General features: G+C 43.0%; 1 protein-coding gene across 1 annotated transcript in view; it reads right to left on the bottom strand.

Moving 5' to 3' along the window:
* Positions 1 to 15,570: 15,570 nt before the first annotated feature.
* Positions 15,571 to 20,399, bottom strand: part of LOC311239369 (oxysterol-binding protein-related protein 1-like) — a gene marked incomplete at its 5' end in the record, with an annotated part of 75,973 nt that continues 71,144 nt past the window's right edge. Inside the window, 3 exons of the mRNA XM_084327676.1 lie at positions 15,571 to 17,112; positions 17,927 to 18,017; positions 18,178 to 18,301. Of these exons, the coding sequence (XP_084183802.1) occupies positions 17,010 to 17,112; positions 17,927 to 18,017; positions 18,178 to 18,301 (318 nt within the window). The 3' untranslated portion in view covers positions 15,571 to 17,009. The remainder of the gene's footprint in view (positions 17,113 to 17,926; positions 18,018 to 18,177; positions 18,302 to 20,399) is intronic.

Below are 20,399 nucleotides of genomic sequence, written 5' to 3'. Positions count from 1 at the left end.
ATAAAAAAAAACTGGATTACATTTACAGCATATTAATGACTGTCATATTAACATGTCCCACTAAACACAAATGTCACCAAGCCAAACATTTGATAACATCTATCTGTAGCTTTGTTCAATAGATGCAATGTTGTACTTTACTTGAGTATTTCCATTTTTAGAGAACTTACTTGCACTACATTTCAAACCCATTACATTTATCTGAACCCTGCAGTTACTAGTCACTTTGATACATTCTAAAATATACAGTAAAATGTACAGGAAGATATACACGGATGTATACAGTCCGGTGCCCTCACTGTTTGAGAATGTGTGGCTGGAAGTTTGAGAGCACGCTCACCACATACCAGATCTGACTTATATTCCCCAACCTAGTATTGGGAATTCGGTCTGACACCATTTTGAATTTCTTTATCTTAACGATGGCCCTTTCAACATGAACACAGTGCTTTGCGATGCGCTTAGTTGTGAGCACATCTCCAGATGGCATTTGCCTCTTAGACCTCGCAAAGGGTGGCAGGTTTAACTGCAGTCCGACAGACTTGATATGGTCCTCTATCAAAAAGCCCTTATCAGCCATTAGGCCATCGCCTCTTTGCAGATAGCCAATTTCTATCTGTTTCTCCAGTAGTGGGATGAGACCACTCTCTGACTATCTCCTTGTCAGACATAGAGCCTGTGAAAAGTGCAGAAGAGAAGATCACAGCACCACAGGGGTCACAGGCAACTAACGATTTCAGAGTGTTTGTGCTTTTGTAACTCGAATAGCTCTGACTTTGCAACACCAGTGAGGTAGGCCGTTCCATTTTTTGTTCAGTGCAATCCAATATTGCAAATGTTGATGGATAATCCGTTTTGTAGGTGTCTGGCATATTTGCCATAATGACATCTCTGTGAGGCCAAATTGGTATTGCACCCAATACGTCGAACATATAATGAATCCAGGAGTTGAAAAGATTACTTGCACTTTGCACGGTTATGCTGAATCTAAAGGCAAGGTTTTTCAAGTCTTCATTGTTGCATAGTTTCATTAAAACAAATAACAGCTGGCTACGCAGGGGCATCTCAACAACTTGCCAATCATTCCGCTGGTATTTTAAGGGGACATTTATTTGAGTGGCACATGGATCATTTGGAATGCCAAATATTGTGCACAGGTGGTTGAATCGTTCATATGTGAACCCAGTACTATATGCAAACATTTGGGGGATGTCACTGTTTTGGAGGAGTTCGGGTGTGATAGTTCCTTTTCTAAGTGTGCCAATGTCTGCTTTCAGCCTTTCTACCTCTGTTTCCTTTAAAGCCAGCATCTCTTTCAGGTTACCATTTTCTAATTCTAATTTCTTCTCTTTTTTCTGTGGACTGCTTCTCTTCTGGTCCCCCTTCCAGTTGACCTTGTTCAGAAAGGAGGGGTGGCTCCATAGTCTCTGGAAAGACACATATTTACATTTTGATCCCATCTTTTCTTTTTTACAGCTTCCCCTATTAAACAAGGGAGCCCCTTCTGCTGATGCTGAAGCGCCGCCTGTCAGTCAACCAGATGACTTCCCCAGCTTTCCTCTACCATCCCAACCGACAAGTTTATGCACAGTCCTGGATGAAAATGGCACGCGTAGTTACAACAGAGTGACCATTTCCCTACCCGAATCTATAGCCCTAGAATGTGACACCAGACAACAAAACACAAACAACCTGTGGTTTAATGTATGATCTGATTGCTTAACATCAAGCACCTTTAAAATAATCTGCTCCAGGAGAGCAGACCATGAAACACTTGCTGTAAGCCTCAAGTATAAAGGATCAGTACAAACCAAGGCCATGAAAAGGGGTACAGAACTAGAGCCCATAGCAGCAACACAATACACAAAGCTAACAGGAAACCAAGTGTATCCATGTGGTTTTGTTGTGAATCCGCAGGCACCACACCTCGGTACATCACCTGACCGTAAGGTCTTAGAAATAGGAGAGAGTGAAAGTCCAAGCTATGGGCTTTTAGAAATTAAGTGTCCATCCAAGGAAAGCTTCAAGTTTCAAGTTTCTTTAATAGTTGTCATACAGAAGTACAGAATACTTTTATACAAAATGCTTCTTACTGTTACGCTCCAGAGACTGTGCTAGACAAGATAAGTATGAAATAAAATAGTATAGCATGTAAAATAGAAGTAAAAATAGAGGTCACAGTGTTCAGTATAGACATATGTACAATGTTCGATGCAGAATAGAAGTAACTGAGTTACTATACAATATACTATGCAATGTACTAATATACAATACTATATAGTGCAAAGCAGAAATGGGATGAGGTACAATTTAGGTACAATTTACAGTAAGGTGTACGAGTTGTAGTGCAAATCCTTTACCAATAAATATAAAGTGTGTTTAGGTGATCTAAAGTGTGGAGAGTGGGTGCTGCAGTGTGTTGTTTGTTTAAAGTGAGTGTGTGGGTGTGCGTGCTGTGTGCATTTGATGGTTGTTGCATAGTGTTTATTGTTCGTTGAGCAGCCTGATGGCCTGGGGATAGAAGCTTCTTCTGAGTCTTTCTGTGCTCGCCTTAAGACTCCGGTATCGCTTGCCTGACCGCAGCAGTTCAAAGAGGCAGTTGTTCGGGTGGCTGGAGTCCTTGATGATTCTCTTAGCCTTACCCCTGCACCGCTTGTTGTAAATGTTCTGGAGGGTGGGAAGCCCCCCTCCAATTGTGCGTTCGGCTGAACGTGTCACTCTTTGTAGTCTGCTACGGTCTTGTGCAGTGCTATTACCAAACCAGGAGGTGATGTTGCCAGTCACTGAGTGTGCTTACTTCTTAAAGCAGGCAGATGGCAGCTACAAGCTAAAAGAGTGTCACGATTATCACTACCAGAAAACAGGGCAGCTCGGGCTCACTGGTATGTCATGGTGTGATTTCTATGTTCACTGTGCAGAAGACTACCACCTACAAAGAATATACTTTAATGTAGCAAAATGGGAGCAGATGAAGAGCAAGCTTGATGCTTTTTACTTAGATTTTTACAATCCAGCGTAAAATGTAAATGACAATATGTAATAACCCATCATCTACACTCACTGCACACACATCTACACTCACTTTAAACAAACACTCACCTTATCATGCACTCACTTTAGACACTTTATATGTATCTATTATTAAAGAGATTTGCACTACATTCATACCTATTTGCACCTTATCATCAACATCTGTCTTCAAAATTTTTAAATCCCCATTCCATTCCTGCCTCATCCTCACTTCCTGGTTTGTTCTGTCATCTCACGTCCACTCACAGTACGGTACGCAGCCATCCTCACGTGATCGAATATGATTGGACAATGGGCATTTAGGGGCGTGGCTTTGCGAAAGGTCAATTCTCTCAGAATAGATAAAACTGGGAACGAGGTTATCTCATTGCACATTTTGCAACAGAACTGAATACAACTGAGTGACAACAGATTGAAACATTTCTCAAACAAGATGCCGTTTAACTGTGGAAAGGTGAGCTAAGTTATTATTATTTTACATTTATTTTAATTTAAGTTAACTTAAATGTATTTGATTTTAAGACTTCTAAAGAATGTCATGGTTTTAGACATATGTCTATATTATTCATATATTATTCCCATTATTCAAATGGGAGCTAAATATAATATATTTATTTATTATTATTATTATATATTTTTTATATACCTGTATATATATTTTTTTATAAATATTTTGTATTATTAAGACATGTGAGTTTATGTGTCATGATCGTGATTAGACAACAAATCTAAGGTCGTAGGAGTCTCGAAACTATTTTAAGGAAGTTCAGAGTATCGCGGAAGATACAGTCCTTCTACTCCGGAGCTGTAGAGAGCATCTTGACTGGAAACATCACTGCCTGCTATGGAAACAGCAAGGCACAGGACAAGAAGGCCCTACAGAGAATGGTGCGCTCAGCTGAGCGTACTACGGGTATTGCACTACCACCCCTGCAGGTCTTATATAACAAGAGGTGCAAATCCAGAGCCTGCAGAATAATGAAAGACCCTCACCACCCCAACAACAGCCTGTTCAAGCTGCTGCGGTCAGGCAAATGCCTGCAAACACCAGCAACTAGGACAGAGAGACTTCGGCTCAGCTTCTTCCCCCAAGCCATCAGAGTCTTGAACACTGAACTCTCCACACACAAGCACACATGAGCACACACACAACACACACTGTATACGCTCACACACTAACAGTCACTTTAGCAGGAACACACACACACATGCTGCACACACTCACACTCAACGGTCACTTTACACAATGAAAAGGTCACTTAAAAAATAAAATAAAAAAATAACGCGAGTGGTTCTTGTATAGTAAACAGATGGATATAGCAAGTTAGCATATGGACACATAGTATAACTGTAGATTGTATAGTATAGCATTGTATAGTAGTGTACATAAGACCCAGTGCCTCATCTGTAGCTAACATTGTATTGCACTATCGCAGGACCTCAGCATGTCTTACCATGCTTTTTGTAAACTTTATGTACATTATACCTGTTATGTCTTATTCTTATTACTTGTATTATTGTACAAATGTCTTATTCTCATTCCTATTCTTATTACTTGTATTATTGCACAATCGCTGCAGGCATGACCCCCCGCATTTCACTGTATGCTTGTATGCCGTGACAAATAAAACTCTTGACTTGACTTGACAGTTGTCGGATGAAATAGCTAGCGTTAATATTACTCGTTTATTTATTTATTTAGTGGGATGTACTTCCACAGTGCCACCATCCATACCACCCACCACCCTGTGGTCCCTGAGGAGTTTGGCCATTTGCTTGAGGAATTTTGCATGGCTGTGCTAAGATCTCAACCTAGGTAAAGAGTATAACACAGTTTGGGGCCGACTACTTCAACGCCCTTATCCAGCTCAGGACAGGTGTGTGCCGCCTAAAGCATTACAGTAGTATACAGGCTGCAATGAAACATTAACTTAAAATTTTCATTGTGTTTATTACAGACAATCCAAGCGTGAATTTAAAAGATCTTATGGACATATTCAAAGAAACCAGATGCTCTCATTGTAAGTAACTTATTTTGGCCTATTTGTCCATTTAAATTCCCCATTGATTACCAGCACTTGTGAGAACTGGGGTCTGGAGCACAGCCCAATTGCTGAATACACGAGAAGAGAGGAGCGGTTTCAAGGGTGTTTAATGTCAAATGAGCAACACAGGAATTGGGGGGAATAGAACGGGGTTATGTTCTGTCTTGTGGCTGCCGCGGCGGCAGTGAGCGAGCAAGCGGTCCTGGTGCTTGTCTTGGAAGCTGCTGGGTTGCAGCGGGAGAACAAGTGTTCCTCTTCGGGGACAGGTGACGTCCAGGCAGGGACGGCGGTCCTTTGGGGCACAGGAGAGAAACAGGTTAGAGTAGGCAAATACACGGTTGGTATCTAGCAGAGCTTTCGGCAGAGACGTCGTACCTGGGCAGTGGTAATTAATACCACGACAGCTTCTGGTCAGCGTCGAGGTGTAGAAGTAGTCCCCCCATCAGGGAAGGATTGAGTGCAGCTGTGGAGAGTGGGGTGCCTGACCGCGTGCGAATTAGGGGGATGAAATACAGCTGGGCGTATGAGGGTAAAGGAAGGGGTGACTGGAGAAGGAGAGGATGAGGAGGAGTGTGCAGTGGATGGAGAGGGGGATGAAGAGGAGCGTGTGGAGGACGTAAGGGGAAAAGGAGGGGGAGTGAAGTAGGCCCGTGCTGTGATTATGACAGCACTACCCTGAGTCACTCTAACCAAGCTGGCAGACTCCTAATCACTTCTCTTTTTCTATCCCTCAGTCTATATCTATGTACAGCCTGATACCCCAGACATTGGTCCTGAAAACCTGGGCCTCCAGGCTGACCATAACCATACCGTGACTGCGTGAGTGCTGCTGTGCCATGGACGCTTTCCTTGGAACATCTCTGCATACCCTTCCAATCATTACAATTAATGACTGCTCTGATTCAATGAATACCATTGCGAATACCACTATGCCTGAGTCTGTACTCCCAGTACCTGCTGCAGCAGGAGAGCCTCTGGAGGCGACACCAGTACTCCCAGTTATACCACAGGAAAGCCTTTCATTCACACCTACCATGACTGAACCTTTGGCCTCCACCCTCACTTTGACTGAAGATCTGGAGGCAACACCACTTCTCCCAATTACACCACAGGAAAGCCTGGCCTCCACCCTCACTTTTACTGAATATCTGGAAGAGAAATCAAAGGGGTTGGGTAGGTGGGGTGGGGGAAACTGTACAACTGTACAAGCAAAACTACATTGGAATATCGACAAAACCTTACTTGGTCCCAAGAAGAGGGTCTTGTGTATTATTGGGTTAGGACATTTACTGTACATTTACAGGGGCCAGTTTTGAGTTGCAGTCTCCCGTAGGTGCTCTTTGAGAGTGGTTTTGAAAGTGGGTAGTGATTCACATTCCTTTACTGCTTTGGGTAGGGCGTTCCACATTGATGTGGCATAATTGCGAAGGTCCTTCTTCCATATTCACTGGGACTGAAGATCTGGAGGTAACACCACTTCTCCCAATTACACCACAGGAAAGCCTGGACTCCACCCTCACTTTGACAGAAGATCTGGAGGCGACACCACTTCTCCCAGTTACACCACAGGAAACTAACGCAACCAAGATGCCCCAGACTCACAGCTGTAATTTGCTCCCTTCCACTGGCTTAGATGTATTCAGGAGCAAAAGCATACCTCAACCCCCTGCGACTCCTACTCAGCAGCAGGAGATGAAAGGGCCCTTCCTGAAGTGCTCTCCATCTTCTAATTACCCCCAGGGGGTGCCAGGGCTGGCCGAGGGTTCCCAGGCTGCTGCAAAGACCCCCCAACAGCACTCTCCATCACAGATGGAACAGACTGGTGTGACATGGTGCCACAACAGAATGCAGCCTGAGCTGATCCACCAGTGCTCTCACAGGCCCAGTAAAAGATACAGTACCTTCTTTTGTCATTTTCAGTCACACTGGCCCCCAAGAGAAATGCTGTTTTATGCACTTTTGGAAAGAGGAGGATAACAGGTTTTTATCAATACCTTTTATCATACCATATCCCTACTCCTACCGATAGTTCTTAATGAATTGAAAATGGAGGACCTGTATGTAAACAAGACAAAAGTATTTTTCTGGTCTTCATCCTCTTAGCAGTTGTTTGTATTGAGCTGTAGCCTACTGTATTGTACCCATTCTGCAATCTGTTAATAAAGTTTTCAATCAATCAATCAATCAATCAATCAATCAATCAATAAATCAATCAATAAATCAATCAATCAATCAATCAGTTACTACTGGAAGCACTGTTGAAAGTAGAGGAAAACAAATGCATGGGACCAGTGTTGCTGGGAGATTAAGTCAAAAGTCAAAGTTATGTTTATTGTAATTTTTCCATTTACATGGAAGCACAAGATACAGCACTCAGGTCTCTGCCATTTGATAGATAAACTGGAATAAATGCTCAAATAAATAAATACTGATCCTCATGACAGACATACAAACTGATTCAATAAAAATCCAGTAAAAACGAATCATTCAATAAAAACTGCGAATTGCGAACATTGGCGTAACCTGTGCTAGCAGGCGGTAAATCAAGTCAAGGTTGTTGCTGTGGATGTTTTTGACCTACTACTACAATTAACTGAATTGTAGCAAACAAATTTCATTACTTGCATGTCTACTACATGCAGTAGCTAGTTGATATCCATTGCGGATGTTATATTTGACATTTTCAACGTTATATTTGATGTGTCAGGCTAATTGGCTCCCATTCATTCCAGCTGCAATTCTGGTCCCATGAGGAGGAGCGATTCCTCATAAATGCCTTAAGACATTATGGGCTCTCACAGGAGTTATTCCGCACTGGGAGACAACACTAGGCTACTTCTTAGAACACGATTTGTGTCTCAGTGGTGATGAGGGAAGAAATCTTTTTTTATATTTCGATGATGACACTAGATAAATGCAAAGAACTGTGGATAGCAACTACTGTCATCTCCTTCCAACTGGAATCATAAGAAGAGGATGGGCCACAGCCCCAGCATGCTCACACAGGTTAATCAGCACTGGGAGACCATGCTAATTCTTTTAGTGTGTTTTGTCTCCCAGAGTCCTAGTGGTAGTGGTAATGACCCATCCTCTTCTTATTATTCTAATCTTCCAATAGAGGCTTTGCACAGAATACTTGTGAAGTTCAAGCAAGCTGATTTATTTATTTATTGATTGAATAATAGAAAATAGTTTTGTCAACCTCTGTTTTTGATAAAATTGCCATTGACATTATTGTACTGTAATAAGGCCACTGTATATAGAATGTATCAGTAAGACAGTAAGAAAGAGATTGTATGAAAATGATATCCCAACATTATATAAGAATAGGACGAAAACCAAAACAGCCAAACGATATTTTGACACAAAACATCATTCTGTGCAAATGAGGCACTGCAGCTTCTTTCAGAAAATGATAAAACGAAGGCATCACAGTGAAACAGCACTTCAAATCAATGTTAGATATTATAATAAAGATCACTCTGTGAAATTCTCATGTCTTTATTTTTTAGGTCAACCAAAGTAGTCTGATACAGCCCAGGCCGCTCAAAGCTGCCAGTGCAACTGCTCCAGGAGAGGGAGCCATTGGCTTCGGTGTTGCCTGTCATGCCAAGAGTCTCCAAACATGAAGGCCCGGATCACTGTGATTCTGGAACACATGGCTAATGTCCCATACCAGGACTTCTGCTGCAGCTGTGACATCATGACACGACAGCCTGCTGTGTCCGCACACCTCCACTGCAACCCTGGACACCCCCACCATGACGACCCTGCACACCTCCACTGCAACCCTGGACACCCCCACCATGACGACCCTGCACACCTCCACTACAACCCTGGACACTCCCACCATGACGGCCCTGGACACTCCCACCGTGACAACCTGCACACCTCCACTACAACCCTGGACCCTCCCACCATGACGGCCCTGGACACTCCCACCATGACGGCCCTGGACACTCCCACCATGACGGCCCTGGACACTCCCACCGTGACAACCTGCACACCTCCACTACAACCCTGGACCCTCCCACCATGACGGCCCTGGACACTCCCACCGTGACAACCTGCACACCTCCACTACAACCCTGGACACTCCCACCATGACGGCCCTGGACACTCCCACCATGACGGCCCTGGACACTCCCACCATGATGGCCCTGAACACCCCCACCGTGACGGCCCTGGACACTCCCACCATGACAACCTGCACACCTCCACTACAACCCTGGACCCTCCCACCATGACAACCTGCACACCTCCACTACAACCCTGGACCCTCCCACCATGACAACCTGCACACCTCCACTACAACCCTGGACCCTCCCACCATGACAACCTGCACACCTCCACTACAACCCTGGACCCTCCCACCATGACAACCTGCACACCTCCACTACAACCCTGGACCCTCCCACCATGACAACCTGCACACCTCCACTACAACCCTGGACCCTCCCACCATGACAACCTGCACACCTCCACTACAACCCTGGACCCTCCCACCATGACAACCTGCACACCTCCACTACTAATACTCCTCAAATCTAACGTAAGTTGTCATACCTTTTTTGTGTGTTATCATAGTATCAATGTATGTCTAGTTCTTGTTATTTTCTAATACTAAAAACTCAGTGTCAGCTTGTCCTGTTACGGTACTCTGTACTGTTTGTGTGATTTCTCAGTATTTCTTTGTCACAGGGATGGGTGCTGTTTCAATCAGAGAACAAGAGGACCTGCCTTTTTGTCAGTGCACTCACGCCATCATTTCACTGACAATAAACAAATGTCTCACATCTCTATATTCCTATGTTGATCAAAATTATCTTATTTTATGTTAATCTTATGCCAGAAGTAATGCGGTATAGGAAGAAAGGAAAGTAGTCTTTGAATATTGTTGACTCAAGCAGAACATGCTCCATCTATCATAGAATGAGATTCATGTTGCCAAGCAACAACTTAATAACGCACCACTGGAGGTATCAAAAGAAAAAATCACCACATCTGGCTTTTCTTCCACAAAAAGAGTTTGTGTCTAAGCCTTAGGTCATTTGAGGCCCTCTGAGACCTGATGATTGGTTACCCTTTGAACTCCTGTAATGGTGTATGGATTAAGTAAAATTATATGTATACAATACATACATATACACACATATACGTATAAACACATGCATACACGCTCGCAACACACACACACTAAATAAAAGACACATGAAATACAATTTACTACACATAAATAGCATCAGTATGTTTGTTTACTATCAGTCTTATTGTGCAGAGTTGTGGAGTAACTGCAGTGGGAAGGGTTGTGCTCGGTTGCCTGTTTGTTCTTAGAGCCCAGAGGTCTGTGTATGTGTTGCTGTTCCACAGCACCCAGTTTGTTCCCTCAGTTTCCTGTGTTGTGTGTCTGTCATCTCTCTCATCTCTCTCATCAGCTGAATAGTCGCTTGTTAGATTCGATTATTACACAATTACAGTTGGCATCTAACCAGAGTGCAATGGAGCAGTAAAGTGTATTGCAGTATACAGTATCACATGTGAATATATGGAGTATATACTGTATATGACGACGTTCTCGGAAGGAAGAGATGTGGCAGAGGGGTGAGCTGCCTCTGGAGCTTCATCCTACAAGGATGACACCGCCATACTCCAGACACGGCCTGACCAAGATAGTGTAGAATAGATGGTAACTACAGTATGTCCTCACAGGGTAGGCTGTTTCTGTATATAGCCTATCATCATTTTTTTTTTTTACCTTTTTATGTTTTATCTCCTTTTAACCCTTTGCCATGCTGTACTGTTGCAACACGGGGACATGGGCGTTCTTATCGTAGGACCACACCTTTTCCCATTAGAGATGTATATATTCCAGTAGTGGATCTGTTCCTGTTGTGTCCCAGACCCCTGAGGCTGATGCATGAGGTATCAGAATCCCCCTGCAACCAGCATGGCAGTGTTCCAGCCACAAAGCCCAGTGCCCAGCCAGCTACACCATCATTCCAGTATGGTGCTCTGCCCAGTTATTATGCTTCGCCAGCTCCAGGGCCAGTAGGGCTCCTGGGTACGTTCCCTTAGCAAAACGGAGACAGGCAGCTCACTTACTACTAGGGGTATCGGTTTTGTGTGTGTTGTATGTGTGTGTGTGTGACGTGTGTGTGTGTGTGTGTCTAAGTGTGGACCTGGAGGACATACAGCTCCAAAAATAGCTTTCCCACTAGGTCGTCTAGTGGGAATCAAACCCCTAACCTAAGCAGTGTTAGTGCCATGATGCACCAAAGGCTGTTAACATAATCCCTCTATAGGTCAGGTTCTGGCAAGCAGTGCTGAAAAGCTGGCTAATACAATCCTGCATTCTGAATACCTGGCACAAGTAAAGACCATATGGGAGATTTGGGGAGGCCAGCCACAAGAGTCTTAAACTATGCCTGAACCCGTGAGTAACATCGCACCCTTCTAATGGGCAGAAGGCACAGACCACCCCTGGTAGTCTCCCACCGCAAACCAAATACATTATGCAAAACCTCACCGCAGCACTGTACGCCAAATACACCAGAGGCAAACAGCAGGATCCCTTCTCACAAGACAAAGAATGGGGCCAGTTTTGTCAGGATACAGTATTGACTAGCTCCTAGTCATTTTGATGTAATTTAATTCAATTAATTAACCAAACATTAAGGCACTGTATGTCTTAGTGGCTGTTCATTAGGGGATAGGTCTTTGATTAGAATCTGCCTGAAAGTGTGTTAATTTGTAACATAATTAATGTATTTTGAAACTAGTGGGAATTTGATGTCACTAGATAAGAAAAATGGTTTAACGTCAAGAGTAGGCCTTTAAAATATGAATAGTTAGTTTCTGGTCAAAATAGTTAACTTTAATTAGTCTCATTTCATGCTGGACCATAAGTAAGGAGCCATATGAAGCATAGTGGCCCCACCGTACATCATTCTGCTGGCCTCTGAAGGCTGTCTGCCAGACCCATGGGGTAGCCCGCTCCTCCAGAGCCATGGGGTAGCTCGCTCCTCCAGACCCATGAGGGTAGCCCTCTCCTCCAGAGCCATGGGGTAGCCCTCTCCTCCAGAGCCATGGGGTAGCCCATAACTCCTCATTTCCCCACAGGGATTCAAGTTTAATTTAAAGCCCAACTTGCAGGTTAAACCCTACTCTGCAATTATGGGTAGTTTACATCATTGGTATCTAATTTAATTTTTTTTTTTCATTTGACGCCGGAAATTTCACTCAGAAATGGTTAAAAAGGTCCACGCACGAATAACATGCACAAGCAAATCTAAAAGCTTATCAGACACTAGCACGGCCGTGACGTCACTTCAGGAAACGTATGCCTTATGCCCGTCCAGGTCATAGTACTACTCGATATATGGCGCTGGCTAACGTTAGCATTATGTCTACTGTCATGAACCATTTGAGATCGGGGCATGTAGAGGAGTTTGGGGAACGAGTAAAATCATGTGCAGGTCCTCTTCTCAGACCTGTGTGGCAAAGCACTGCACACGCATCATGCAAGCTACACGTCGCTGCATGTTGATCAATGGTGGCCCACTCTGTGCATCACAGTGGGCTACTATTGTGCTAACAACGTGCCGCGGCGTCCGGCTTGTCGGCCAGCATGAGTGCTCGATTTGGGGTGGTTCTCTCCTCTTTGTGTGCCCCCGTTCTCGCGGGTGTCCTGCCGGGGAGCTTGTGGACGCGACAACAGCGGCGGCCGTAGGGTGTTTGAGCCTGTAGCGTTAGTTAGCTTATAGCTATCGTGTACCACTAGCGCTACGGCGGGCTCGAGCACCCTACGGCTGCCGCCGTTGTCGCGTCCATGGGCTCCCCGGCAGGGTACCCGTGGGGACGGGGGTGTACAGAGAGGAGAGAACCATTTTGTGTCGGGCGTTCATGCCGGCCAGCAAGCCGGATGTCGGGATATGTTGTTAGCACAATAGCTACCAAGCTAAGCTATGTTAGCTTCTAACGGTGTATACACAATATGTACAACGACACAATGATTTACATTATTACAAATATGGTAACGTGGTTGTGGCTTTTACAAATAGTGGTTAGCTTTAGAGATGGATGGCTATGATCACGGAGCAATAGTGTTGTTAGGTGAAACAGATACATTTTCATTCGGCTAGTAGTAGCAAGGCTCTCTGCCTGCAGTGCCTGCCACTAGCTGTGTGTGACTCTCAGAGCCCCCTGGTGAGCCCCCTGGTGCCCTGCACCTGTTGTGACGACATCATTTCGATTACACGCGCACGTTATGAACCATTGATTAAAATATCCACGTGCGTGGTGATTGTGTTGGGCAGACAAAATGTTTGATAAAAACGCTAAAACTGGGTCAATTTCAATACTTTTTTTTCCTTCTTCATGAAAGTCACCGTTGGCCTAGTCCACATTGTTTATTGAACAAAAATACAACATGAAGGTTGGCCTTTAAGGGACGTTTCACTTTAGTAGAACTTCAAATTAGCAGTCTTACCTTTAAGGACACTTTAAGAAAATAACTTATTGTGATTATTGCATAGTATAGTTAGTAATAGCAAGTATAGCATAGGGACATAGAAGTAAAACTGTATATTGTATAGTAGTATGTACATAGGACCCAGTGTCTTTAAGTCGTAGCTCAACATTGTATTGCAATTATCTCAGGATTTATTAACATGTCTATTCTACTTATTTTATTTACTATTGTATTCTTGCACAATCGTAGCGGGCATGGCCAACCGCATTTCACTGTATGCCCTGGTATGTATGGGATAAATAAACCCCTTGTAAGTAATCTACAAGTAGGCTAGTGACTACTGCTGATGTCCCATGTTGTCTGCTGTCAACGCCACCATTCCTCCCAGGTGTCAGGCTCCTCATTCACTTCACATACACCATTTTTTAAGCAAATGTTGCCATTTTCAAATTATGAGTAAATTAACTATTTCTCACTTGAGGTCTAGTTTGACCAACAGTCAGCATGTTTGGAACATTTCTGCCAGCAAGGCAGCACTAGCCATCCAGGCTCCTCATTCACTTCCATTCATTTTGAGGACCAAGTCTAAATATCATACTTCTTGAATTCTAAACAAACAATACAGCAATATTATTCTGTGTAATATATTTGTTTAGAATCTTTCCTATTGCAAGGCAGCATGTAACCATGTTAACCACTCCACAAACATTCTACTGCATGCAATTCAAAGATACATGGCACACTCAAACCTACAACAAATTGACCCGATCTGCTTTTATTTTTCAAAGCTCATAAATCTGTAAAGACTCATCAAATGACAAAACAAACATTTACCTTTGAGAATTGTATGCTTTATTTAAATATTCACAGCAGTAGTTTGTTTATACTTCAGAAGTATGATATTTAGATTTGGTCCCCAAAGTGAATGGAAGTAATGGCGGTGTTCACAGCAGACATTTAAGTAAGGGATAATGTATAGCTACGAGGTCAGTGTCGCAAAATAATTGACAGACACGGAGTTTAAAATACCGAGCCGCCGCACTGAGGTGTTTTAAACGTCAGTGAAGGTCAATTATTTTGCGACAATGACAGAGTATAGGCTATACATTATCCCACTTATTACATGGCTAACTTACTAACAATATACCCAATTCATTTTACATCGACAAGACGAGATCAAATGCAGACGCAGTTCTGTTCCGTCGCTCCCGCTGTCATCACCGGGGCGGCAGCCGGCAGGTCTGTGGTCTGATTGCACTGATGACAGTGGGCTTGATTGCTACAGCTGCGCACAGCGGTCATTATTGTTCGGCAGAGGTCCGTTATAGAGTAATAACGGACCTCTGACGAGCGCTATTGACCAATCACAAGCAAGCATTTCGGCGAATGTGAAAACGCAATGTAATAATGATTAGTCATTTTAGTTTAACATTATCAAGGGACCCCATTTCAATACCCCAGTTGGGAAAGCCTGTGCTAGTTTGAAATATCAACCCCCTTCCATTTCATCTTCACACAGAAATACCATAATTGACCCATCTCAAAGTCCAGCCTCTTTTCTTCATCCTCCAATCACAACTGCTGCATCCAACACCCCTTGTAGTGTGACATAATTTAAGAACAGTGATGTGGCATCTGGGACGTCCCACGACACCCTGAAGAAAAGTCTAGCATGTTAAGATTTCCCCCTTTTTTTTCTTCTAGTGACAATTCCTGCTGAAATGCGTTCTTTGACCATTTCTCAAAATGAGTCCAAACCATTCCCCTCCTCCCCGACGAAGCAATCTTTTATGATGCTATGATAACCTAATCTGACATGGTGAAAGACAAAAATATTGTGTAGTCTGATCCCGGCATTAGGGGTAGGGGAAGTAAATAAATAAGACAACAACAGGGTCATGTAACATTAAGAGTTTATTTAGCAACAATAGAAATTATTTGTTTTATTCTGTAATGACATACACAGAGAGTGGGGAATAGATAAAACATGCATGTGCACAGAGCGTTACCGCAGGCCCAGTCCGCTGCGCTGCATCTTACATGATCATCCTAGAAATTCTAATAAAAAGAAGCTACCGCAACTAATTCACATGGGAATGTCATCAGTGTTGCGAACATAGTGAGCTTCTTGGTGGTACAGCTAACGCTGGCATAGTCCAAGTGATGGCATGAGTGTGAATTTAGAGTGAGATACAATAGAGGCCTTGCACCGAATGGTAGTGTAGTTCTTTCTTCCAGAATGGCTCCCTGTAACCATTGGTAACCACTTTCGAAAGAAAATTACTAATTTCTGTGCAGCGGTAGAGTACATAAAACACTAGAAAACCATGCCATTACTATTCTACTGTGACATGTTTACAAGATTCAGTAATAAGACACCAAATATTATGTTTTTGTTGATATATTTAGCATAAATCAACACAGTAAAAATAAATTACCATGGCGGGGACAACTACACACAAACATTCTGTGCAAGGCCTCTTCGGATCTATGGTATGCACCTGTACATCACAGAACAGCCAGAATTAAAGTTCTCTATGGCAAAACCTTTATACACACGCACACACAAAAATACATCTTTATATGGGTGTAGAGGCAGAGCTCTGCTTTAGTTTAACAATCGGAAGAACTAAGTGCCATCGAGTCAAGAGAGGTATTTATGTGCAATGCCACCCTTCTCTACACACAGCACAGGGCTTCACATTTATTGAGTACACTTCTACATTGTACTGTAGCTCAGTAGAGTAAATCAGCTCCTCTATCCAATATGTACAAAACATAAATATAATATGTCCTCAAACATGGGTTCTGAAAGCCAACAGCAGTGGAGACGTACAGTAATGACTGGAACGACAGTTTACAGTCACATATGAACTCTAGAACCAGGAAGTAGTACAGCACTAGTAGTACAGGTACAAGCCTGAGCTAAAAATGGACATTACAAAGCTTTGCTTTCTATAGGTGAGTGATGCCGTCGCTTCCCACGTCCAGTAACAGCACTGGGAGAACTAGATTCACATTCATGTTAATACACTCCCATCTATGTAATATGATAAATGTAGACTACGCCCTACTTTATCCCCGAATACGTCTATGTAATAGTAGTCAAGGACCGTATAACTAAAAAGGCCCAAAGAGGGCTTTGTCATTGTGCTTTTAGTGACACTGATGAGATCTGTATGGAAGCTGCAGATTTGATATGCCCTTTGGTGTTATTCAGCACCCCTTAGCCATACAGCCTCGCCCCACTTACATGGACACACACATCTTAAGTCCTCAGACGGCATATTTTCCCTTGTGAAGGCCCATTTCCTGTCTGAACCTTTACAATGAAACCATTACATGGTTCTGTTTCTGCCGAGCTTCAGGTGGGTTCACAGGCCACCAGGGGCCCTATAATACAACAGAGGGAGTGTGAACGAGGTTGAAGAGGTGTGGTATTTATGTGTGTGTGTTTCAGTATGTTAGTAAATGTCAGGCAGCTGAGAGTAGTTCCTGTCCCAGTAGCCGCTGGAGTAGAGCCAGTCCTGAGCTTTGTTGTGAGGGTTGGGTCCCTGGTGAAACCACCTACAGGGAACATCCAAACGTGTTAATACACACAGAGTTTGGCAACGATAACCACATGTCAAACCAAAATTAGATTTAGATGACCATTCTTTTTATTCTCATTAGAACCGGTCTGTGTTAACCACGCAAACATTATGTACAAGGAGTTATGTTGTGTGTATGTTGTATTTTTGGTACATTTGTGTACATGTGCAGAGCCCCTTCATTTGAAAGAAAGGGTTCACTTCAAACTTGAATATTAATCTCAGGAAATAACTTTCCTTTTGATTTACCATGCACTTTTGCGGTCGACAGTAGATATTTTATCTACTTGATCAGAATTTCTAGTTAACATACTTAAAATTGCCCATATTCACAGACACAATGACATACGGTATTATAGGCCAAACACTGTTTCCATTACATTAATGCCTTTATGGACATTCTTTGTGATTACGGGCGTAATGGTGATGCTGCTACAGTAGGTATGATGTTAATCTGTTATATGAAGAATGATCATGTACAATATGGTATGGTAACATATACAAAAGCAGTTGTGCCTGCTGTCCTGAAGGTGGCAGTATAGTGCAATACATGAAAAGACCAAACCAACTTAACGGGCAAGACAGCAGAGCAAACCCGGACAAGAGTGAATGAATCAAACATTGGGCCAAGAGCAGGGTTCCTTCTGAATGACAACAATGGGGGGATGGCGTGTAGGGGATAGCACAAGACTAACAGGGGAGGTAATTAGCCAAGCAGACCTTGCTGTAGCACTGTCTCAACACAAAGCGAAGGGTGCTCCAGGAGAAGACGACATTGCTCAATAACTAACCTGTTTTTAGACTCGTCGCTCGATTTTGAGTGATTCTTTCGGGCCATCCTCTGTTTCTCCTCGAGCCTCTTTTTCTCTGCACTGGCCGAATCTTAAGACACAAGACATTATCAAGCTAAACCTCCACATCCATTGTACATTGGGTCTGCTGATTTCCACATCAAATAACACAATCAATGTCCCATGACATATTTAGGTTATTTAAGGGGGAAAAAGGTCATTTTAATGATGCTTTCCCCATCATACCGTACCGATATCTCCGGTCTCCATGGCGCGGATGTCAGGCCTGAGGCGACAGTCTGTGGGGGGGATGGATCCCTCCATATCCTTCTCCAGCTCGTTCAGCTGCATGGCAAACGTAGAGAAGGCGTAGAACTGCCACAAAGAGACGAGGCGGAGAATCAAAACCACTGAGAAGTATGTTACATCTACGGAGATAACAAGGATGCATGAGAAGCCGAATAGGAGTAGAATCAGTAACGCCTACAGTACCAAAACATCTCTTCCTCTCCCCATCCTATTGTGGAATCTGTCGTTCTTCCATTTGTCTCTTTTATTTTTTTACCCAAACCAATGTAGTACTGTTATGTTATTCCATTCAAATTGTTCTGTACAGTTTGGTTTGGTATGGGGTACGCTAAAGCAGTAGTTCAGGGGTCGGGGGACCCTCCAGGGGTCCTTGAGGGGGCTCCAGGGGGTCTCTATAATGAGGAATAGTTCAATTTCACTACACCCCCCCCCCCTAAGTTAGCCCTGTAAGATAATGTGTGAAAATTACTGGTTCTTCTACAAGTTCAATTTGACTTTCTTATCCGTGTTACAGTAATGGAATTCTGGACAAAATCATGTCTAGTGACAGATCTGCTCAGGCGGGGTGCCTGGGATAAAAGCCTACGAAATTGGGGTCGTTGCCTAATGTGAATAAATTTGTGAGAGGTTTGGGAAACCCTCCCGTAGAAGCATGTTGTTAAGTATATTTAGTACTGGCCCACTGACTTAAGGAAGCTAGCAAGGATGTCAGGAATTGCATTTAGTGATTAATGCACATGATTATTTCATGCCACTTCTCGATTCAGTAAACAACCTCATGGTACACTGGTCTATGCACTAGGGCTGCACAAGCTATTGTTTCAGCATCGATATCCCAATGTGCGCACACGCAATAGTGTCATTACGCTTATCGTTGATCTTCATTAACAACAAACAAAACAAAAAAAGAATAATTAACAACAAACAGCAAGCAAAACAATTGAACAATTGAACATCTGATTTAGAAACACTTAACCATCCATGGCATACTTCAAGAATAAAGTGTTTGAACTTCCTTTTGAAATAAGCAGTATTTTTACTTTCTTTTAACGCCTCGGGTAGATGATTCCACAACTTCAGATATGCACACGCTTTTCATAGTGGTGTGTACAGTCGGCTGTTTTAAGTTATGTCCCCCTTCTCTATCTATGAACATGTTTTGGATGTTGCCTGGCAGTAGATTATGTCTTGCTTTATACACCATTTGTGCAGTTTTGAATTCCACTAAATCCCAAAATTTCAATGTCTGTGACTTTAGAAATAGTCCATTGGTGTGTTCATAACCTCCTACGAACCCTGCGAAAAAGTAACCATAGGAAAATGTGCTTGCATTACATCAACTGAGCTTTACAAAACTGTCATGGAATGTAACTCCTCCACTTCCTGTATTGACCCTATACCCACAGCATTTTTTAAGCGAATATTCGAGAGTATTGCAAGTCATGTCCTAAATATTATAAATACATCGCTTCCGACAGGTATTTTCCCAGATGCATTCAAAACAGCTGTCGTAAGACCCTTACTAAAGAAACCCAAACTAGACAGTAATGTACTAACCAACTATAGGCCAATATCCAACCTCCCATTAATCTGCAAGATACTTGAAAAAATTGTCTCAATACAAATAAACTCCTTTCTCAAAGAAAACATCATCATGGAGGAATTTCAATCAGGCTTCAGAACGCACCATAGCACTGAAACTGCTCTTACAAAAATAATTAGTGACCTCAGAATAAACTGATGCAAACAAAGTCTCAATTCTCGTCCCATTAGATCTAAGCGCAGCGTTTGACACCATCGATCATGATATCCTAATAAATCGTCTAGAAAAGTTAGTTGGTCTTTCTGACTATGTATTAAACTGGTTCAGAACATATATCAAAGGGAGAAAATATTACGTCAGGCTTGGAGATCATTCTTCTGAGAAACATGACACCTACTTCGGAGTTCCACAGGGGAGCTGCCTTGGTCTATTATTATTCTCACTATACATGCTGCCACTCTGAGACATCATTAGAAAGCACAATGTATGTTTCCATAGTTACGCAGATGACACACAATTGTACATCTCCGCTGAACCAAATGATCACACAGCTATAAACTCCATTTCCGCCTGTCTCTTAGCAATAAACAAATGGATGACGAACAACTTCCTAAAATTAAA

The sequence above is a fragment of the Notolepis coatsorum genome (genome assembly GCF_963971535.1).
Source record: "Notolepis coatsorum genome assembly, chromosome: 13".
Classification (NCBI taxonomy): domain Eukaryota; kingdom Metazoa; phylum Chordata; class Actinopteri; order Aulopiformes; family Paralepididae; genus Notolepis; species Notolepis coatsorum.
Note: the sequence above shows the minus strand (reverse complement) of the source record. Positions and strands in the feature narration are given on the sequence as shown.